The following is a 22,195-nucleotide window of genomic DNA, read 5'->3' as shown; positions in this document are numbered from 1 at the left end:
CCTGTTCAGATCCTTCCCTGTGGGGACAAACCCCCGCTTTCCCTTAGCCCAGTGCAATCAGTGGGAAAGGAGGAGGGGAAAAGCCCCATCCGCATCCTTCTGCGACGCTGCTGGGCTCCCGCCAAGGTGCCGGACCAGGCTGCGCCGGTGCAGGGGTGTGAGGATGCCCTGGAGAGAGCAGGGATGCTCAAAAGCAGGAAAAAGCAGCCATCTGGGCAGAAGCCTGGCTAAATCCCCCCGCAGCCAGGCTCCCGCTCCCCTGCGTGTGATCACAGCTCGGCTGCTAAAGGCCACCGGTAACAGGAGGAACATTTTGGAGTGCCGGAGCCCTGGGGTGCTGGGCTGCGACTGTGCCGGCTGCCAGCAGCGGCCCAGGAGGGACCCTGCCTTTTGCCGAGCGCCGTAATTCCTGTTTCCAAACAGCAAACAAATGTTAAACAGCTGCTGCAGTAAAATTTGAAATCAAAGCCAAGTCCCCCGGGGGTGCCAGCAGCGGCTGGGGCAAGAAGGGGCGGATGGGCAGGATGATGCCGACCCCGGCATGGGGGAGGGAAACACAGCCCTGGGCTCCATGGGGTGACGGCAGCAGCTCCAGGGGTCCCAGCAAGTCCCACAGCCCCAGCAAACACAAGCACTAAATGTCACACCTCCCAGGGAACCCTAAATAACCACGTGGCTGCTGTAACCTTTATAGAGCCCCCCTTGATTCACTCGTTAGCTGTTACAATAGGATAAACTTGTTTGCACACCTGGCTGTCTTTTAAATAGGTTTAATTCCTTTGTGCCTCTCCACAGCTTCCTCTGATGACTAAGTGGCTTGTCAGCTGTCGAAGGCTGAGTGCTGACGGCTTCAACTTGCCCCCGCACTGGTGTGTGCGTCCCCCGGCAGCATCCCCTGTCACAGCCCGGAGGCACCTGGGCATGGCGGCGCTTGGCCAAAAGTGCGGTGTTGGCCCCAAAGTGCAGCTTTCCGTAGGGTGGGAGGACGTGAGGTGATGGGGACAAAGGGGCAGAGACAGGTCAGAGACACTGTAGGGGGTGAAACAGCCTCTGGCAGAGCCCCCCAGTGTCGGGCACTCTCCCAGGAGGGGCTGACCCCAAATCCCACATGGGTCCCTCTGACAGAGAACGGGATCCCCATGTCCTATGGGGAGAGGAGCCGGGGCGATGGGCAAAGGCACTGGGCAAGGAGGGGATGAAGATCACCCTGGGGCTGGAGCCCCTCTGCTGTGAGGACAGGCTGGGAGAGCTGGGGGGGTTCAGCCTGGAGAAGAGAAGGCTCCGGGGAGACCTTCCAGCCCCTTCCAGTCCCTAAAGGGGCTCCAGGAAAGCTGGGGAGGGACTCTGGGTCAGGGAGGGGAGCCATGGGACGAGGGGGAAGGGTTTTACACTGAAAAAGGGGAGATTTAGATGAGATATCGGGAAGAAATTGTTTGCTGTGAGGGTGGTGAGCCCCTGGCCCAGGTTGCCCAGAGAAGCTGTGGCTGCCCCATCCCTGGAGGGGTTCAAAGCCAGATTGGACGGGGCTTGGAGCAACCTGGGCTGGTGGGAGGTGTCCCTGCCCAGGGTAGGGGGTGGCACCGGGTGGGCTTTAAGGTCCCTTCCCACCCAAACCAGTCTATGATATGATATGATATGATATGATATGATATATGATGCTGGGGCCGGATCCATCCCCAAATCACCCCAAAGGTACTGGTGTCCCCCCGCTGCCAACAGAGGTGCGAGGAGGGCTGGGGGAGCCGGGGCTGGGGAGCCCCCCACATCCTCCCCGCCGGGGCTGGCAGGTGGCACCCGAGCGGGGATTCCTAATTAAATCGTACACAAAACCAGGCAGGGATTACAGAGCGGATTACCGAGACCTGTTTCATTTTGGGGACCAAGTTAGTGCTAGTCCTTCTGCACGGTGCAGCGGGATGTAAAAATAGGACCATAAGGGAGCATATTAATGAATATGGAAACCTTCTTTTCTGGTATTGCGCACTCATAAATGAATCCACTTTATAGAGCCATAGCAGAGAGGAAATGACTATTCGGAGCCTGATTTATCTGCTCAAATGCTTTGTAGTACTTCAGATTAATAAAAATATTTAATAAAGAATCAAGATGGTTTATCTGTAATGCAAAGAGAATCACATCCCCTGTATTTTTATTACTGAAAAATTGGAAGCGGGAAGAAATAATGATATAAGCTACTGTATAAATGACAAAAATACCCATTCTAGTTATATGCATTGCTGTACAATCTTTTTCTATCCTATAAACATAATATATTCTTATGCCTATTTCAACTGATTCAGTAGTCATATGCTGCATTGTGCGGTTTAATACCATCCCGTCCTCAACAGCTCTGGCAAGTGATTAAATAAGAAATAAATTTTGCTGTCATTGCATTTAAAATCAAATCAAGGATCATTTGTTACCCCAAACGAACCAGTTATCCTTCTCTGCTCGTAAGTAGGCTGCTGTTTGCTGAAGCATTTAGAAATGTATATATAGTAAACTCTTTGCATAATGGCTTGTACTGTAATATGATCTTTATGAGCCTGCCGCTCCGGAGACACTTGGAAGAACCAATAAACAGTACATTGCTTTTTTAATTTAAAGTTATAGGTATGAGACATTTCATATTCTCCTTATATTCATCTGAACCTCGTTGGCCGTGCCGCGGAGCTGGGGCCAAAACCTCGCTTCCCACCAGTGCCCCCCCCAAGACGCCCCACGGCACCGCGGGGCAGCACGGCGATAAACCCCCCCCGGTGCCGGCGGCACCGTCCGTGCCCCCACAGCCCTCCCCGACCCCCCCCAGGGGGTCCCCGGCACCGCTGCCCCCCGGCACCACTGCCCTCCCGGGGAGAACCACCGCAGCCCCGAACCCCAACCATCCGCCCAGAAACCCGCCCAGGAGGGAGACAAACCGTCCCGTTCCCCGGGTACATTAAATTTAATGTCACCGCCTCGTTAATGGCCCCTCGCGTTGTAATGTGTAATATAAACTCACAAATTAATTGCGATACCTTCTAAAGCTTCTTTAACTGCCGCTGAAATGAAACCTGGCTAATAACCATAATTTTAAAGTCCATTCTTGTTAGAAGATGGTGTCTGACCGAATTTCTTTTGTTGGCTCATTGTTTTAATTCCTCTCCTCCCCCCGAGACTTGCCACTTTTCGACCACCTCCCCGTCGCTGGGCTTTACCCAGGAGCAGCCGCTAATCCCGATGGGCCTCCTCGGCCACAGACGGCCCGACAAAACTTTGATGAACTATCTGCCTCGTGCTCCAGCTGGGTGACAAAGCCCATGATGGGAACCTCTTTTCTTAGAAAGAAAAAAAAAAAAACCACAAAAGAATTTTCATTTAAAAAATGACCATTGTAAGAAAAAGGAGGTTGCCCGGGGTGCCCCACGCAGGGTCGGGCATCGCCGCTGGCTCCTGGCCCCTCGCCATCAGCCCCGTGTCTGCCACGGACCCCGCCAAATCCAGTGGGTAAATTATTTGTTGCAAATTATTTGCTCAGCTTTAATTATCAAGTTTTGGCACCCATTAGTTAAACCGGTTAATTTTATTACAGAGAAAACAACAAATCACAAGGCTGACAATAATGAGGATGAACAGGCATTTAATTATCCTTGTTCTAGACAGAACAATTATTAATTTTAAATTGCAAAAACTCATTTGAAAAGTTTGGAGTCTGGAGAATTATCACGGGGAGCGTAATATTGCTGCGGGAGATCTACGGTCAGCTGTGCCATTAATACCAGTAAATCAGGCAAATCAATTCCTTCACCAGCCTCTTCCTCCCTCTTGTAAGATGCAGGAATAAAACTAACAAACTTTTGTGCTGGGGCCTTTGTTAGAAGGGGTCTGGTGGCCCCGGAACAAGGCTGGTTTTGAGTCCCCCTCCCAAAGCCGTGCGGGACCCGGAGCCATCTGCAGCCCCTCTCTGCAACCGCGTTTTATCCTAGATCAAGGGAAAGGACTCCCCTGCGCAGGGCACCCACCGGCCGGTGGGCAATCCAGGCTCAACGGGCACCCATGGGTGCCCTTCGGGGTGAGCTCTGGTCCCGGCTGCAGGGAGCACTGCTCAGCCTGAGCACGATGTCCCCAGGTGAGGATGAGGAAGGTGCGATGCCCCTAGGTATGATGTCCCCAGGTGAGGGAGGGTGAGGAAGGTGCCACGTCCCTAGATATGATGACCTTAGATGAGGATGAGGAAGATGCGATGTCCCTAGATGTGATGTCCCCAGGTGAGGATGAGGAAGGTGCGATGTCCCTAAGTATGATGTCCCCAAGTATGATGTCCCCGGGTGAGGGAGGATGAGGAAGGTGTGATGCCCCTAGGTATGATGTCCCCAGGTGAGGGAGGATGAGGAAGGTTCCATGTCCCTAGGTAGGATGTCCCCAAGCGGGGATGAGGAAGATGCGATGTCCCCAGCTATGATGTCCCCAGGGGAGGATGAGGAAGGTGTGATGTCCCTAGCTATGATGTCTCCAGGTGAGGGAGGATGAGGAAGGTGCGATGTCCCTAGGCATGATGCCCCCAGGTGAGGGAGGGTGAGGAAGGCGCGCTGCACCCAGAGGGGACAGGAGCAGAGGGATGGCACTCGCACTCACCAGGGCACAGCGTGGAGGATCCCCATGGCTTTGGGACACTTCAGTTCCCTTCCCGGGGTCCCTCTGAGACCGCGACTGCCCTGAGCAGCTCAGTGTCGAGCCAACCTACAGGCAAAAGGGAAAAAAAACCCAAAACCCCAACCGAAAAAAGTCATGAAGAAGAATCTGAAGCTTGAAGAAACAAATGAAACCTCATCATTTATCCCCAGTGGTCAGTGGCACAGATAACATTTTTCAAAGTGTAATTGCAGTCAATTGTACTTTCCCCCCAGTGCCCGTCAGCTCATCGTAGCTGGCGTGATAAATGTTAGCTTTTAAGCAAGAATGGATTGATTATTAATAGCTTAGATACCAGTTACAGGAACTGCAATAAAACTAGATTTTAATTTCCCTCTCTATTAAGAAATCTCATGTTTCATTCAATGTAGAAAGAAAATAGGGGTTTTTTTGCAAAGATATTAGACTTACTGCCACTATAAAAGATCATTGATGCACCTGACGCTGGGTTCTATCTGACCGGTTTTCCCACAGAAGGCAGCCCGGTGGGTCGCCGAGTCCGCCCTGCGCCCAGCTCGGCCCCCGCCGGTGGAAAGGGGCCGGGAGGGGATGCTCTGGCCCGCGTCAAGGCATTACCTTTAAAAAACCCCAGTGCCTCAGGCGAACGGTCCTCTCCTGCGCCGGGGAGCTGGCTGTCGGGGTGGGGGGGACGCAGCACCCCGGGGTGCCCTGCGCCCGTCACCTCTCCCCATCCCGGGCAGCGCTCGGGGCCCCGAACCTCCCCGGCATCGATAAGGAGAGGGTTTCAAAGCGTCTTCGGTGGCAGCGGAGCCAGGCACCTGCTCCTGCTCCTGCTCTAAACTCCCTCCCGTGCTCCTGCTCGCCATTAAAACAAAAATCCCTGCAGAAAATCACTTAATCAGGGTAGGGATGTTTCGGCTGTGATTTGTGTCTAAATCAGGAGAAAAAGCGTAAAAGCTGCCTTGACTGAAGAACAGAGTTGTGCATTTTAATCTCTTATAACTTACTTTTATGATGTAATTCTGAATTATGTTATTGCATTTGTATTTAGAGAGCACACCAGATGGTGCATGCAGTAACACTTTAAATTAGGGTTTCCCAAATACACATTAAATTTAGATTTAATAAGACAGTTATCACGTGGGAATTAAATACCAATTGATTATTTGTAAAATATCACAGCTCAGCAAAGTGTGCGACTCAGCCGTCGTCTTGCACGGCAGCTGACGCAGGGGAAACGCACCTTTGGGCAGCGACTGGGGGTCCTGCCCTGGCTCCTGCCGGGCACTGATGGCCACTGGCCTCCTTGCCTTCTCGCCACCTTGTCGGCCTCTTTGGCACCTTTTTTTTGGCAGTGTAGGATGGACACAAAGGGAGGGACGCTGACATCCTCCCCGCAGCCAGGCCAGCGCCCCGGCGTGCTCTGCCAAGTGTCACCAAAATGGGAGCGGTGACACCCGGTGCGGTGGCCAGAGGGGGACGGTGTCTCGGCCGATGGTGCGGCATCGCCCCTGGGCACGTAAAATCATGCCCTGAAGTCGCCTCCAGCCACGCAAACCCGCGCACAGCCGTGACCGTGCCCATCGGGCAGGGAGGTGCTGCTGGTGGGCACGAAGGGGCTCGTCCCCTCTGGAGGGTCCCGCTGGCAGGGGGGTCCCTGGGGACACGGGGCAGCTCTGCCCCGGGATGCCCAGGAGCAGGGACCCGGCCCCGGCTCCGTGTGGGGCAGTGACCACAACTCCACCACTGCCCGAGTGGCTCGGCTCCGTGAAAACATTTAAGATCCTTTTGCTGCCACTGATTTAGTTTTTTATTATTATTATTATTATTATTCAGAACTGCAATATGCTGCTCATATACTCTGGGTAATTTACTTTTCTAATCAAATTGATTTCCATTCAAATGAATTCTCTTGTCCGTCTCTATTCCAGTAATGTTATTTTAAGCATAAGCTGTGTCTTGGTACAAATGTATAATCAAACGGGTAGATGCAGAGGGCATTGTGGTACTTTATGGTGAATCAAATAGAAGTGAAATTATAGAAGCTTTTAGGCGCAATAATTTATGTATTGTAACTTCTGGTTGGGCCCAGCGAGTGAGATTACATTCCCCTCCTGGATTTATCTCTCGTCCTGGTTTATGGCTCAGCATTTCTTCCTTTTTTTTTTTTTTTTTTCTTTTTGTCCTTGCATTGAATTAGGCTGATCTAATTCCTCTCGCAGAGGGAGCAGAGCGCTGGGGGGGATGAGGGCTGATGGCCCCGCGGGACCCCCACCACCAAGGGTTTGGGTACCCAGCCCAGCCCCAGCCCACACAGCACCAGCCGGGGCCAAAAAATCAAGTGCCTGGCTCCCTCAGCCGCCCTCCCGCAACGCATCCTCCGTTAGCTGCTCGGGGAACGGCTCGGGGAACGGCCGCACGTTAATTACCTGCGCACCTGTGCGAGCTTTCCTGCAGGAACGTGTTAATTGCTGCCACTCCGCTGCCACCGTTGCTGGCTGTCACCGTCCCGGCGTGACCCTGAGGACGTGGCCAGTCACTGCCCCACCCTCCAACCCATCCCTGCCACCCCCTCCCCATCCCTCCCCCAAACCCGGGGCATTACCATCATAATTTTTATTATTACCCTTAAGCTGCCCTACAATAACACTCCCAAGACCCTGCCTGCAGCCCTGCTTGCTGGGGCTGATTTATGTGCCGGTGGCAATCTTAATTCAGCCCCGGTGCACCCAAGTCAGCGCCGCAGAGCAAGGCGGGCATGGCGGCGCACGTCGGGAATGATGCAGTTCCTACCCTTCACCCTTTATTTGTATTTTCTGTCCTGCACGATATATATCAGCCATCGCCGGTGCTGGAGTGCCGCTCCACACTCTATTATAAAATGGCTTGGTGCAAAAGATGCATATAAATAAGAGAAGCCGTGAAGTGTTCCTCAGCCGCTGGTGCAGGGAGCGCTCGCAGCTGTGATTTATAGCATCTGCTCGATGGGCCTCGCTGACATAAATCTCACGCTTCATTCATATGTACGGAGTTAGGGAGAGGGAGCGGTGGCACCCCCAGCACCCGCGGGCGTGTGACTTCCCCATCGTCCCCCCTGTGCCACCCTCCCGGTTGGGGAGGGGACTCGGGATGGATCCAGCCATACCTGGTGTCTCAGCTCGGCCCAGCCCCAGCTCTTCCTCTCTCTTCTTTCCCATGGGCCTGAGAGAAGCGACGGTGCTGGGCTCACGCAGGTCCCCAGTGTTGGTGGAGCACCTCAGCACTGGGATGCTGCAGACCCCGGTGTCCACTGACCACCCACAAGCATCCCCCGGCTGCAAAGGCAAGGACCAACAGGTTCTGCAATGGCCAACAGGTTCTGCAATGGCCAACGCCCCCTGGAATGGCCAACGGCCCCTGGAATGGCCAACGACCCCTGGAATGGCCAACACCTTCTGCAATGACCAACACCTTCTGCAACAGCCAAGGCCATCTGCAATGGCCAACAGCTTTCGTTGTGGCCAACACCGTCTGCAATGGCCAATGCCTTTTGCACTAGCCAACGCAGGTATGCCTCCTGGCGCCGTGCATGGCAGACATGGTCCTGGCCAGCCCAGAGCCTCCTGCTTTCCCCTGTCTACAGCTCACATTACGGGACCCCTCCAGGCATCCAGGAGCAGGTTCCTGGCCCTTTTGGCTTGGCCACGTTTGGTTGCAGCCAGACGGCCTCACCTCCTCTGCCGTGGTGGCTAACGAGTTCCCCTTCGCCCTCCTGCGGCGGTACGTCATCAGGAGCCAGTGCAAAAAGCAGCCTAAATCTGCAGCCCAGTGGGGACTGCAGCAGGTGGAGCAGCTTTCACTCCATTTGGGCTTGTTTTCTGCTGGAGAAGGAAGGAGCCGCCGGGCCCTGTGAGAGACCTGGAGGTATGTTGCCCCCGGCCACGCGGGATGGTGCAGTGTCCCTGCTGCCCTGGGGCTGGCGGTCCCCGACCCCAGCGCCCACCTGGCTGCGTCCTTGGGGGACCATGAGGGGACAATCTGCCCCCAGGGCAGCCCTGTAACACCCCGGGGGGGCAAAAACCAGCAGGGGTGGAGGTAAAGAGCCAAATCCAGAGAGTTTGAGGGGGTGCAGTGCTCCAGCACCTCTCCCTCCGGAGCAGATCCTGAGAAAACGAAGACAGGTCGAGCCTTTAACACCCAGGGCTGCCTCCCAGAAACCAGCTGTGACCCAAGACACCACCAACAAATAGTCATTTTCTAATGCCCAGGGAAAAAGCGCACCCATGGGTGCACCCGTCGCCCCGCGGCTCAGCCTCCTCCCTCGCTGGGCACTGCCGAAATCACGGCCCCGCGCTGGGCAGAGGGAGACCGGCCGTTTTATAACAACGGCGATAAAAATAATAACATTCACGCAAAGAGAAAACCTTTCTCCATCCACCCTGCCGCTGGCTCCGGCGGTTTCCCGGTGTGCGGTGCCGGCCCCTCTCGGCTGCCGCAATGCGAGAGGCGCGTTACAGCGCGGTCCTGTCCCCCCCCCACCCCCTTCCCCTCTGCACATTTCTACGGCAACGTCGTTTACTTGGTTAAATAACTCATTTGTCTTTTTATACTCTCTGCAGATCATAATACACCCACTCTGACAATACCGCACACCAAAGACCTAATTTTAGAAATGGTGTTTATAAGTAATCAGTTTGAAATATTGGAGCGGTCGTATGATGGTGGGTTGGTTTTTTTTGTTGGTTTTTTTTTTTTTCCGAAATACTGACGTTTGCAAGAAAGCTGCTCATAAGGAAAATTCTGATTATAACAACTCATTTAGAATAAATCAGTTTGAAATGGTTTATATAACACGGCGGTATGTGCCGTACACGAGCATCCAAGTTTCTGTGTTTTTCCTTTCAGTAATACAAGATTAAATGAAACCCCAAATGCAAGTGGTTTTGGGCACTTTGGGTTGGTTTTTTTTTTTTTTTTTTTTGCTAAGCAGAGGAAATGCAGCTTCTCAGCAATTTTATGGCCAATTGGGTTGGGAAAAAAAAGAAAGACAAAAATTACGGAGAGCAGAATTACCACCCTCACAGCCCCCCCCCCCCCAACTCCTGCTCGCCCCGACACCCCCAGCTCTCCCTTCCAGCTGGGGGGGCCCCTCACCACCCGCTCCTGGATTTTGACAGGGGCTTTGCAACCCTTTTCCCCCCTCCCCATCCCAAAGATTCCATCAATCCCCATAACAGCCCCATCCCTGGGCACAGCCCGACCCCAGCGCCCGGAGCAGGGCTCGGACCCCCCCCCCCCCAAGTGCTCCCCTCCGGGACCATCTTCCTGGTCCCCACCGGTACCGCATCCCCCGGCAGCAGGGATGGCACATGCAGCATCTCAGGGAGCATCCTCACCCTGTGCCGGGACCAGCCTCGAGCCACCCGCTGCCCGAGGCCCGGCAAACTCATCACAGGTGCCCGTGGTCTGGGGGCTGACTCCCAGCCTGGATGCGGGGGCTGCCCGGCCGGGGCGCGGGTGGAACCCATCCCTACAAGGATAATTTACCTGCCCGTATTTGCGGAGCCCCGTTACGGTTTTCTCTTGACGAAGAGGCAGAAAGGGCCCGGCGGAGCGAGTCTCGGCCCACGCTGCGTCCTGGGCCCCGGGGAAGCGCCCGAGCGGCGCAGCGGGGGGCTGGGGAGTCGATTTTAAAAAATAGTAATAAACAAAGCGAGTGCGGGAATGTCCTGGACACGTCCCACGAGGGAGCGTGTGATGTGTTCAGGGAAAAAAGCCAAAAGGTGCCCAGGGCAGCCAAGGTGAGGTGGGAGGAGAGCCCAGGGCAGGGACCTCCAAAAAGCCCCGAATTTGGGCAAACCCATCCATTTGGCCAAGGCTGGGGTCCCTCTCACAGCCCCCAGCGGACCCCGGGGACGCGGAGCCGCTCCAGCACCTACGAACAAACCACTTCTGCTGAACCGACATCCACAACCCAGAAAGAAAGAAAACAAGAGCAAAAGAAAAGCTTTTAATTGTAATTTACTTTTATTATTTTGTAAATGTGAATTTTACAAAGCGTTTTACAATTAATGATCACATTGGGTTGTTTTTTTGTTTGGTTTTTTTTTGTTTTTTTTTTTTTAAAGGGATTTTTCATCATATGAAAACAGCTATGAGCACAGTTCCAACTCGGGGGTCTTAATCTTTTCTCGTTTTTCGTTTTTCTTTTCTTTTAGTTACTGATATATCGTGTCAGCCATGGCTACAAAATAACAGTCTTAACTATACAGAGTAAGAGCACATAAATACTAGTGAATAATGCACGATAAAAATAAAAAATAAAACAAACAAAAAAAAAGAAGCTAGCATCGTTCGTGGCTGAGACAGTTGAGGAACATAATTCAGTGGTACTGTGAGACTTCTTACAGCACAGAAAGTATTTTTAACAGTCATGAATTACAGTACTACTTAATACCCTATGAAGACGCTTTAAAAACAACCTTGTACTTTTAAGTCCTTTTTTTCCCCAAACATTCTGTCCAAAGGATTAATGTTCTATTTGAATCAAGTGCCATCCAAATGTTCAAGTCAAAAATATTTATACATTTATACTCAGTTGTTTTTTATTTATTTATTATTATTTTTTATTTTTTTATTTTTTTTATTTTTGTCTGCTAAAAATAGTATTGCAAGTTTTGGCTTTTACCTTGACATAAAAATCACAATTTAGTGTGCAAAACGCTTTAACAGTGGAAGAAACTCATCGGAGGAGTCGAGGGGTGTCCGATGGGAGCACGTTAGGGGTCAGCACCGTCCTCCCCCCCGCCCCCAGCACCACCACCCCGGGGCGCGCGGGGCCGGGGGGCTCCCCGCTCACCTGCCTCCCGCCCTGCATGCTGGGGGCTCGCTCGCCGCCCCCGCGGGGGATTCAGACAGCAGGAACACTTGGAGCAGCAGCTGAAGCCCGGGATGGCCGCGGACTGGCAACGTGGCGGCGGGGGATTCGCCGCCGGGGGCTCGTCCCGGTTTCCCCGTTGACCCTTCTCCACTCGCAGCGAGCTTTTTCCAGAAAAACAAACGATCTGAACAAAACCACCGGGGCGGGGGTTGGGGGGGACACGAATGGCTGGGGGGAGGCATTGGCCCCGCACACAACCCCGCGGCAAGGATGCTCCGCTCCCTTCAACGCCGGTTAAGCCACGGGCAATTCCAGTTTTGGGTGGCCGCTGGGGTTGAACCCCTCGCCCGGCCGGAGGAGGGGACCCCCGGTACGTGCCACCCCCGGCCGGGCTCCCCGCCACCCCCGGGGGGAATTTTCTAGGGTGAAACCACGGTTAGAAGAACTAAACCATCAAGGCGGCAAAAAGGACCCGCTCCCCATCGTCTGCCGGCAGCACGGCAATGCCGGCACCATCCCTCCCCTCCCAAGCCCCATCCCGCCGGTGCCACCGCGGCCAAACCAGCGCTGGGAAGGTCACCGGCCCGGGGGACAACCAGGGGGTTCACCGCGAGCCTTGGCCAAAGCTGGACCCGCAGGACGCCGAGACGGCGGCGCGGGACAAGGTGACGCAGCCCTTCTGCAAAGCAGCAGCTCCCGGGATGGTGGTGTTAATTGGCGCTAACGAGGAGGAGAGGGGCTGGCTTCTACACTATATGGCAGCTGCAGGTAACTTGTATGCTTACACTCCGTTTTCTTTAAAGGTGCTTGGTATAACTTTAGATATATAATATACATGTAATATTGCTAATAGTCAAGCATAAGAATAAAGGTGCAGACATACCATAAATACTGATGCTTTGATTTTACACTATCAGACCTAGATGAATGCAGTTTCCTATTCACATTATAAAGCAGCCCCAAATTCTATAATTTAAAATAGTGTCGTAAACAAAGAGGAGGAAGGAGTCGGTTATGATCTGATCTTCTTAATCTGTTTTCCTTGGAAAAAAATGATCAAAAAATTCTAAGGCACTCAGGAAAGCCGCATACAATCGATGGACTGCTCTGTTCTCACCTTACATTCAATATTTTAAAGGGGTTACTTTTTTTTTTTTTCATTTTTTTTTTTTCGGAAGAATACAATCATTACCATATAACATTTTCAAACACATCATTAATCCTCCACACACAGGAAACATTAGTGCAAAATGCTTGCCCTCATCTACCAGATAAGGAAAAAAAACCCAACGCCCTTCACATTTTAGAAGTTTGCCTTCCTAATAATAATAATTAATAAAACAAACAAACTCAAATTTAAAAAGAAAAAAAAAATGAAAGGAAAAAAAAAAAAGAAAGAAAAAAACCCCAAAAATATACAGGAAGTTGTGCTAGGTATAAAAATATATATTTTCACTGTGCAACTTGACTCTCTTCAGACTCTCTGTCCTAAGCCGTTCAAGTACTTCTGCTGCTGCCCCCCCGCTGGCCCCGCCGGCCGGGGCCATCTCTCTGGGCGCGGGTTTGGTCCGGAATTAACACCTTAACTAATGGCCTGCTCACCAAACCCCAGCAAGTGCCAAAAAGGAGGAGGAACCCTTTGCAACGTCTTTAAAATATACACATATATATGCACACAGACACACACAGAAGGGACGATTTTTGATCTCCGGCGCCCGGATCCGCTCCCAGCTTGCCTCAAATTTTTGGGGAGGTGATTGGGGCGGGGGGGAGGGGGTCCTCAGCCAAACCTGACCCTCTGAGCCCCACCAGTCTGCCCTAGAGCTGCCCCCGGGGGGACGGGGACACCCCCAGGGCCAAGGAACTGCCCCCTCTCCATCTCCTGGGGGATGGCCGGGGAAGAAGCCCACCCCAAGCTCAGCTCTCTGGTCCCCCCTGCTCAGGTCTGTCCTCCTCCCGCGGGCCGGGGATGAGCCGTGCCAGCTCTGGGCTTCGCCAAGAGTGTGAATTTTCTTTGCTGATGTGGGTAAAGTGCAAATAGAGCCCCCGGCCCTGCTCGTCCCCGCTCCCCGGAGCATCACGTGCCCCGCGCCGGCCCATCGCCGTCACCCGAGCCACGCCGTGCCAAAAACCGCAGAGCTGTGCAAGACGTGAGGCAAAACCATCCCATCACTGATTATTAAATTTTTTTTTTTTTTTTCTCAAGGAGCAGTGGGACAGGCGAAGCGCCGGACAGCTTTGTTATTCCCATGCAAAAAAAAAAAATTAAAAAAAAAAAAAAATGCTTCAAGTATCGAAGAAAAAAAAAAAAATGGCCGAAAAAGTTGGGTTATCCTCTCCCCCTTTCCCCCTTTCCCAATGGAAATACAAAGAAGGAAGAAAACCCTGAGCAAAGCGCCGTCTGCATTGGGGACCAAAGCAGGGAAGAAAAGCGGCGCAGGCGCTTTCAGAAGCGACTCCCGACGCGCCTCGCGCTTGTTCTTCGCCCCAAACTCGTCAAAGAACAAGCGGTAAAGATCATTAAAGCAGGCCATTTAGTCACAGTAAAAATAACAATTAAAAAAGAAAAAAAAAAGAAAAAAAGCTATTCTTGGCTTTCTCCTCGCTGCCCCCATCCCTCGGGGGCATCCCGGCCTCGGCATCCCCCTGCCCGGCGGCGGCGCCCAGCGGGAGCCGGGGCTGCGGGAGGGTGACGGTCCCTTTGGGGGATTTCTGCGGGGATTTCTGCCCTCCGCGGGCAAGAGGCAGCGAGTGGGGGGTGAGACGGTACCCCCCACCCCACCAGGCTCCAGGGGCACCTGCGGGTCCCATCCTGCGCCCACACCACCGAGCCGAGGCCAACCGGGGCCACCAAAGCCAACACAGCCTGGGGACATCCGCTTTCAACAAAATAACCCAACAAATAACTCACACCGGGCTTTTCCCCAGGAGGGCCTGTCTGGAAGGATAAGCAAGAGGCGAAACGCTTCCTCCTCCCCAAACACCTCTTTCACAGAAGGGCACAAAGCTAATTTTTTTTTTTTTTTTACTTTTTTTTAAATACATTTTTGCATCCAATAAGCTCTGAATTATTAAATGGTGGTAGCCCGGCTGGCCGGGGCGGAGAGAGGGGGCGGTGGGTGAGCCCCACACGCCAGCGGATGCTCCTGGTGTGGATGCTGCCAGGAGCCAACACCGAGAGCTCCTGGCTCTGTGCCCTTCGGAGCAAGGCTAACCTGCTTTCCGTGCTCAGACTCCTCTCCAAAGCCCTTCCCAGGAGGCCAAGGGGGGCTACTCCTCTCCACAGGAGTAGCCAGGCTTGGCCACCTGCCTGGATGCCCCGTTGCCCCGAGGCGATGGAGTGCAGCGGGGCGACAGCAGCCCCTTTGCCCAAGAAGCGGGTGACGTGGAGGTGCAAGCGAGGAGAAGGAAAAGAAAAGGAGTCACTGGGAGGGAGAGGGAGAGAGAGAGAGAAACCAAGCCCAAAACCCAGCCGTATTGGGCCAAAAACCAACCCGACAACAACCACTGCACCGGCCAGGGTCTCCACCAGCATCCCACGCAGTCCTCCTGACACCTGCACGCCTGAACTCCCACGGAACCATCCCTGCTCCGGCCGACCGGAGAAAACTCCCCGAGACAACGGCACCGAGCCCCCCGCCAGCCGCCGCAGCAGCCTGCCCCACGGCAGCCCTGCCCCACGGCAGCCACAGCACGGGGCTGCCTCCCACACCAGAAGCCTTTGACGATTTCCCCCACCCTGTCCCACTTGGCTACAAGCCCTTCTGCTCGAGACACACGTCGCCAGTCACAGCACCTCTTCCCTAACACACCTCGCTTTCCTGTTAAGTGACGGTAAAACTTTCTGTAGAGGAACAAGGTTAACGATGGCTTTACTTCTGAGCTGAGTAATGGATGGGGTGGTGATGACGTGGGGGGTGGTGGTGGTTGGGGGGGGGGTGGCTAGCTTTTCTCCTCCCCTTCTTAAAATTAAAAAAAAAAAAAAGAAGAAAAAAAAAAGAAAAAGCTACAATCTTAGAGACTAACCTCAGGAATATCAAAAAAGGAGCCCAATATTTTTTTTTTTAAGTAGGTCGCCACAGACCTAGTCGTTTACAGTATAACGAATGCGATTATTTCCTTCATAAATTTTAAATACAAGCAGAATAAAAATCACATTTTTTTCAGGCAACAGTAGCAGTTCAGTAGGTAAGTGGCTTGATCACATTTTTTTGTTTTGTATTAGTAATGCATGCAAGCAGCTTTAGTATTACAGATCCCTTATAGGTCACGAAACGTTTGCTCTCTTTATAAAGTCCCTCCGTAAGTACCATCTTGTCTTCTCACAGGAGTTTCGGGCCGGCTGGAGGAGCCGGAACCTTGTTCAAAAGGTTGCGGAGTGCTTTGGGTATCCGATGCCACAGCATCTGCGGCAGCTGCCTCCTGTATCACAGAGCCAGCCCCTTCGGCATCCTCGCTCTGTTCGAAGGACTGGTTGGATCCATTGCTTAGCTCTACGTTCACCGTGTTAGTTCTCAAGGCTACTATAGTTCCCGAATCGCTCCTCCTTTCTGCATAGATTCGCTGCTCAAAGACCTGAGCAGTGGTGGGCTGGAATTCAGGATCCAGGGGGACACTGTTTGTGGTGGAGCCCATGACCGTGCGGTACATCTCCATCCCTTCCGGCAGCATGGACTTAATCTTCGGCAGCCAGCGCTTGCGGACCCGGCGGGCGTTGGTGCACATATCGGCTGCTATGACATTCATCTCGCTTTCCTTAAAGCTCGGGGCAAAATTCTGACAATACACTGCAAAGACAGGGATACACAGAGCTGAGGATTCAGAGAAAGCAATAGGAAGGTGGCTGCGTCACCACAGCCTCTGCCCCGGCGTAGAGACCTGCTGCAAGGCTTAGTGCGCGCTGATGCCATGGAGCGGAGGTTCAACCATGGGCCACAGCTCTCACGAGGAGACACTTACAGACAAGGACTCACAGAATGACAGAATGGTAGGGGTTGGAAGGGACCTCTGGAGACCATCCAGTCCCACCCCCTGCCAGAGCAGGGTCACCCAGAGCAGGTGGCACAGGAACGCGTCCAGGCGGGGTTGGGATGTCTCCAGAGACGGAGACTCCACCACCTCTCTGGGCAGCCTGTGCCAGGGCTCTGCCACCCTCAGGGTAAAGAAGTTCCTCCTCATGTTGAGATGGAACTTCCCATGGTCAAGTTTGTGCCCGTTACCTCTTGTCCTGTCACTGGGCACCACTGAAAAGAGCCTGGCCCCATCCTCCTGACACCCCCCCTTTCAGTATTTATAAGCGTTGATAAGGTCCCCCCTCAGTCATCTTTTTTCCAGACTGAAAAGACCCAAATCCCTCAGTTTTTCTTCATCAGAGAGATGTTCCAGTCCCCTCATCATCTCGGTAGCCCTTTGCTGTCCTCTCTCCAGCAGTTCCTTCTCCTTCTGGAGCCGGGGAGCCCAGAACTGGACCCAGTGCTCCAGATGTGGCCTCCCCAGGGCAGAGCAGAGGGGGAGGATGACCTCCCTCCACCTGCTGGCCAGTTTGGCTTCTCAGCTCAAGACAGACACCACCAAGAAGAGATAAAACCAGAAGGCATAAAATCCCAGGAGGCACAGGGAAGGGGCTGGAGAAGGACCACTCGCTCCCCGGGGACGCAGCGAGCCCCAGAGGACCCAGCCTCCAGCCAGAGCGCAGCACCCACAGCCACAGCACGTGGGGATGGCCAAAAGCAGAGATGGACACAGAAAAGGTCAACACAAACTCCTCAACAGCAGAGCCACAAATGGCTCTTAAAACCACAGTGGTGCAGGCACAGCTGCGGGGCTGGAGAACGTCAGAGCTGCTCATGACCAAGCAGACATTGCCCAAAGGACTGTCCTCTGCCTGTCCCACGCCTCATGCTGGCCACCACAGCGCCAACCAGCGCCGCGTGGACCACCAGCCTGGCCAGCGCGGCTGCTCCAGTGTCCCACCACCAGCACATCAGCTGGCACGTACCCTGCGGAAGCCCAGCAACACCTCGGCTGCAGCCCGGCTCCTCCACGGGGCCAAGCACCTGATGTTACGGAGCAACAACCAAGGAACTGCCACAGTGAGCAATCACCAACTAAAGCTTGTGCACGGGGTAAAATTCAGGCAGTAAGGAGTCATCCTACGTCCTGACACACGACAGCGTGTTGTAGGCACTGTCACGGGACAGTGATGCCTTTCCAGCCTCTGAAACTCTTGGCAAGCCTCAGCAAGGACCACGGCTGGAAGGTCCAGACCAGGGCTCTCCAGGGTGAAGCTGCTAACAGGGAGGGCTCAGGAGAGCACCACGCACAAGCTACGGGCAAGCACCAACAGCACCATTCAGTGATTTTGCCTTTATGTATTGAACATCTGCCACCTTATCCCTTTTCTCTGCATGCTACAGATCTCAGAGGGTGGCTGGAAGGCCCCTGGAGTTCAGCAGCACAGCAACAATTAGGGAGAGAAAAGATTTATCTTCTTAAAAAAAAATAAAAAATTGCTTAGAGTTTCATTTCCCAGCGCAACAATATTTACATAAAGATTTACTGTCCAGAATCCAGGGAGGGCAAGAGAACACATTGCTTTCCACTGTGTATTCAAGCTCACAGTGAAGGGACTTCGCCGCACATCAGGGTTTCCTACACCACCCAGGTCCTCCCTCCCCAGCAGGCACCTTCTGTCCCACAGCACGTCCCTTGTATTCAAGGGTGACTGCAAGAGCCAAATATTTAACCGTTTCTTTCTGGTGCCTGCCACAAGTAATTAAACTGCTGTGATGGAAGCAGCAAAACTCTCCTTTTCTTGTATAAACCCCAGGCGCTGGGCACAAACACGTGCAGTGGAGCAGGCGGCACTGCCTGTCCCAGACCGGGGTGAAGTCTGGGTGCTGGGTGACCCTGCAAACACAGGGGATCTTACCTGCGGGACAGCAGAAGGGGCATTAAACAGCGGGACCTGTTGTAGCCCCAGCTCTGAGACCGAGCCCAGCGGCTCTACAGACCGACCGACCGACCAACGCGCTGAGCCGCGCGGCACGACACAGAACTTTGTGTGGACTTCAGACGTTAAAAACAAAAACTCCTGTTGCTTTATGCAGTCTTTTAAAAAGGCAGTTACTTGCAACAGGGCTCCCATTTTACTTTTTTTTTCTTTTTTAAAAGTCTACAAAATACACTCAAGGCAATAGACTGTAGACCTAACAGAAAGGCTGCCAGCGAGATGGAGCAGACCCTCCCACGCTACCAGGGCTGAAGCAGCCAGTGGATTCCCTGGTTCCTGGGGGACCATTTACTGCTGAAGTTTGGGGCATTTTCCTGCCCCAAATGCCCGGGGCACGGCACAGCACGGCTGCTCCCGGGCACCGCAGGGCCAGCGCCTCCAGAGATGCGCGGAGGGCACCACCAGGAGACGGATGGGGCTGGACGCTCTGTTCCTGCAAACCAGGGGATTCGGCAGAGCTCTGCACTGGGATGAATCCGAGTGCCAGCTGAAACCCGGGGGCATTAAAGCCAGCACACAGAGATGTGCTATTTCGGTGGCTTCAAGCTCTGAATGTTGCCAAAACCATAATTTTGATTTCTTTCTTAGAGCACCTATCAATAAAATAATTAACTGTGAAATTAGTGCTTTAAAATATAGCAAAACAGTCAAGTAGCAATGATGTCTTATATTAAGATACTGCCAAACAAATAAAAAAACCCCAAACATTCACCTTAGCTCCCCCCAAAATGATGCAAACCAAAAATAAATTAATTTTCCTATAACCTAATTTCACCACATATAGTTCCCATATTACGCAACAGAGACGGCCTTCCCTGCTTAGGTTTCGGCTTTGCTCTCGGCATGCTCTTCCAACAGAGCAGCAATAAATCTCTCTCCTTACATTTGACTGCATTAAGAACCCGGCTGTCCAGGGGCTTCCTGCTGGGATCGCTGGTGGAGGACCGGATTCCAGTTCCGCAGCTGTTGGCAAGCGTGTTCCTGCAAGAGAGGCAAAGGAAGCTCCTTACATCGGGGGCTCCAGGGGACAGCCGCTGCCCCGGCCTCTTCCCTCTGGGTTCTTACGGAGGCATCACCACGTTACACGATTTTGAGGCAAAGAATTGGAAAACCCAGTACTCAGTTCAAGCATCATTGAGAAAAAGCCCAGAAATCAGCGCAGCATACACAGAGGATGAAGCGCTCGTGACACATTATCTATTAACGTGGTTAAAACACCAGAAAATAAACGTAATCCCTTGGGAAAGCACAGAGAGCAAGCGGACATACCGATCAAAGAAGGTGGCCAGAAGACGTCTCAGGAGGACCTTGTGTTTGACACCGGCACATAGGTGGCAATTCATCAGCTGTCCCCGGGTGATGTACACCCCCGAGCCTGGAAGGGTCGGAGAGGGAGAACTCAGAATCACGCCCTGGCCTCGCCGCCTGCGAGCCAGCCCCGCGCTGGGGGCACGCCGGAGGCAGCGTCTTCCTCGCGTGCTGCTATTGGAAGCCCAACAAGGACGGCAGGATTTTTGGACAAGCCCAGCAGGGGCTGTTACCGCAGACCCTTGGGGTCTTGGCAAGTCCCAGCTAATAATAATTCCCAATTTTGTTATTACAGAAAGGAAGTCTATGGAAATCAAATGAAAGGACTAAATTTTTTTTTTATTATTTTTTCTTTTTTGCAAAGACACAGACTGCAAGGCTTTGTTCTGTGATTTTATATTCTTTATATTCTAATGCAGATTATTTATTCTTTCTGAAGGAAGAAAACCCCAATCCATTTGGCCTTTCTTTTCTCAAGGGAAGGATCCCAGAACATATCACTAGAAAGAAAGGAAAAAAAAAAACCCTCTAGCCCAGAAAAGGTCCTCGCTCACACTACACATCTGTTTCCAAAAATCCCAGCCCATCACCTCTTCATACTGCTGGTGAGCAGGGAATTTTCCTTCTAATGCACAGGAACTGCTGACTTTGAGATACCCTGCCTTTAAGGATGTTCTCGGGAAGAAAAAGGAGCCCCCGCCAAAGCGGCTTTACACGTCCAGGGGTTTGGCAGCGCTTTACCGCAGGTTCCTTATCAAACCCTTTTACTTTGCACGGAGCTCTCGCAGAACCAACCGCTCCTGCCTCGGCGTCGGCTTGCAGGGGAAGGTTATCCTGGTTTTCAAGAGTACCGTTATACGAGAGGGTTTTGGTATTTGCTTTTAATTAAGATTAAAAAATGGGTTGTATCTGGATCCAGAACACGCTCTGCTCTCAAGATAGAGAAATATCTATTCCTGAAATAAAATTACCTCCTGGATTTCCAGGAAACCCTACAGATGCTGGGAGGGCTGGAGCCCCTCTGCTGTGGGGACAGGCTGGGAGAGCTGGGGGGGTTCAGCCTGGAGAAGAGAAGGCTCCAGGGAGACCTTGGAGCCACTTCCAGTCCCTAAAGGGGCTCCAGGAAAGCTGGGGAGGGACTCTGGAGCAGGGAGGGGAGTGAGGGGGAACGGTTTTACACTGAAAGAGGGGAGATTTAGATGAGAGATGGGGAAGAAATTGTTTGCTGTGAGGGTGGTGAGCCCCTGGCCCAGGGTGCCCAGAGAAGCTGTGGCTGCCCCATCCCTGGAGGGGTTCAAGGCCAGGTTGGACGGGGCTTGGAGCAACCTGGGCTGGTGGGAGGTGTCCCTGCCCAGGGCAGGGGTGGCACTGGGTGGGCTTTAAGGTCCCTTCCAACCCAAACCATTCTATGGTTCTATGATTGTTCCTGATCTCCCGGATGAAGACAGAGCTGCCGGTGGGCAGCAGCATCCTGAGCCCGACCCCCTCCCTGGGGACGGCAGCTGCCCGCACCCTTCCAGACACCGTGGGCAGCCCAGGCCACCGGTCCTGCCCCAGGAAACAGCAATTATCGCTCCAGATCCGAGCGGTCCCGCTTCTCGCCATGCTCCACACACAGCAGATTTATTACGACGACTGTGAGACTTGTTGAAGACCCTCTCGGAGCTGCTGAAGTTTGCAGAATCCATTACGGCATGAAAAATCAGAGACAAAAGGAGAACACTCCCAGTGGAGAGCTGAGGAAAACTTCTGCCGCAGGATCCTCCTGCGTCAAGCCCTGGTCAAGCCCCCCTTGAGGTCTCACCAGGTTTGAGACAGGAATTAGCTTTCTTCATCAGCAGTATTTTAAAAGATAAGCCATCAGAGGGAACGCCAGACGCTAGCGAGGGTAACTTCACTTTAATAAATAAAAAATAACCGAGGCAGCCACTATCTGTTAGAGATATTAATCTACTTTTTTTTCCAGATTGAAAAATGTAAATCAAGCAGAGCTGCCTCGAGCCAATTTGCAGCTCTCACTGTGAAAATAACCTGCACCACTTGATGGTTTTTAAGAAGTCTCACATAAAATGTAAATGGGCACAAAATGAATATTCCAGATACAAAATAAATACTTGTGGTTGTGCACTGTGCTACAGCGTGTGCGTTTTACTTCTGCCTTCCATCAAAGAGCCATCCTCCATCAGACGGAAACCTTCCTGGGCTTCCCCTGAAATTCAGATTCCTTCTACAGACTGAAAATAAAATCACGCTACTCACCAAGAGATAAATGACCAGAAAGAAAGGACAATTTGGACTGACTGTGCTGCCACATGTCCTTTTTGTACCGAGGGCGTTACAGGTATTAATTAACCCTCCCCGCCTGGGCAGCGGGTACGGGCTGT

At 52.8% G+C, this 22,195-nt stretch overlaps 1 protein-coding gene across 5 annotated transcripts in view; it reads right to left on the bottom strand.

Annotated features, from left to right (window-relative positions):
- Positions 1-13,439: 13,439 nt before the first annotated feature.
- Positions 13,440-22,195, bottom strand: part of NACC2 (NACC family member 2) — a 61,783-nt gene continuing 53,027 nt past the window's right edge. For all 5 annotated transcript variants that reach the window (XM_054220190.1, XM_054220191.1, XM_054220189.1 and 2 more), the window contains 3 exons: positions 19,773-19,878; positions 19,387-19,484; positions 13,440-16,278 (listed from right to left, as the gene is read on the bottom strand). In XM_054220190.1, coding sequence (XP_054076165.1) covers positions 15,779-16,278; positions 19,387-19,484; positions 19,773-19,878 — 704 coding nt within the window. In that variant the 3' untranslated portion in view covers positions 13,440-15,778. The remainder of the gene's footprint in view (positions 16,279-19,386; positions 19,485-19,772; positions 19,879-22,195) is intronic.

Source organism: Rissa tridactyla, chromosome 14 (assembly GCF_028500815.1).
Source record: "Rissa tridactyla isolate bRisTri1 chromosome 14, bRisTri1.patW.cur.20221130, whole genome shotgun sequence".
Classification (NCBI taxonomy): Eukaryota; Metazoa; Chordata; class Aves; order Charadriiformes; family Laridae; genus Rissa; species Rissa tridactyla.
This window is presented reverse-complemented; position numbering and strand designations above follow the sequence as displayed.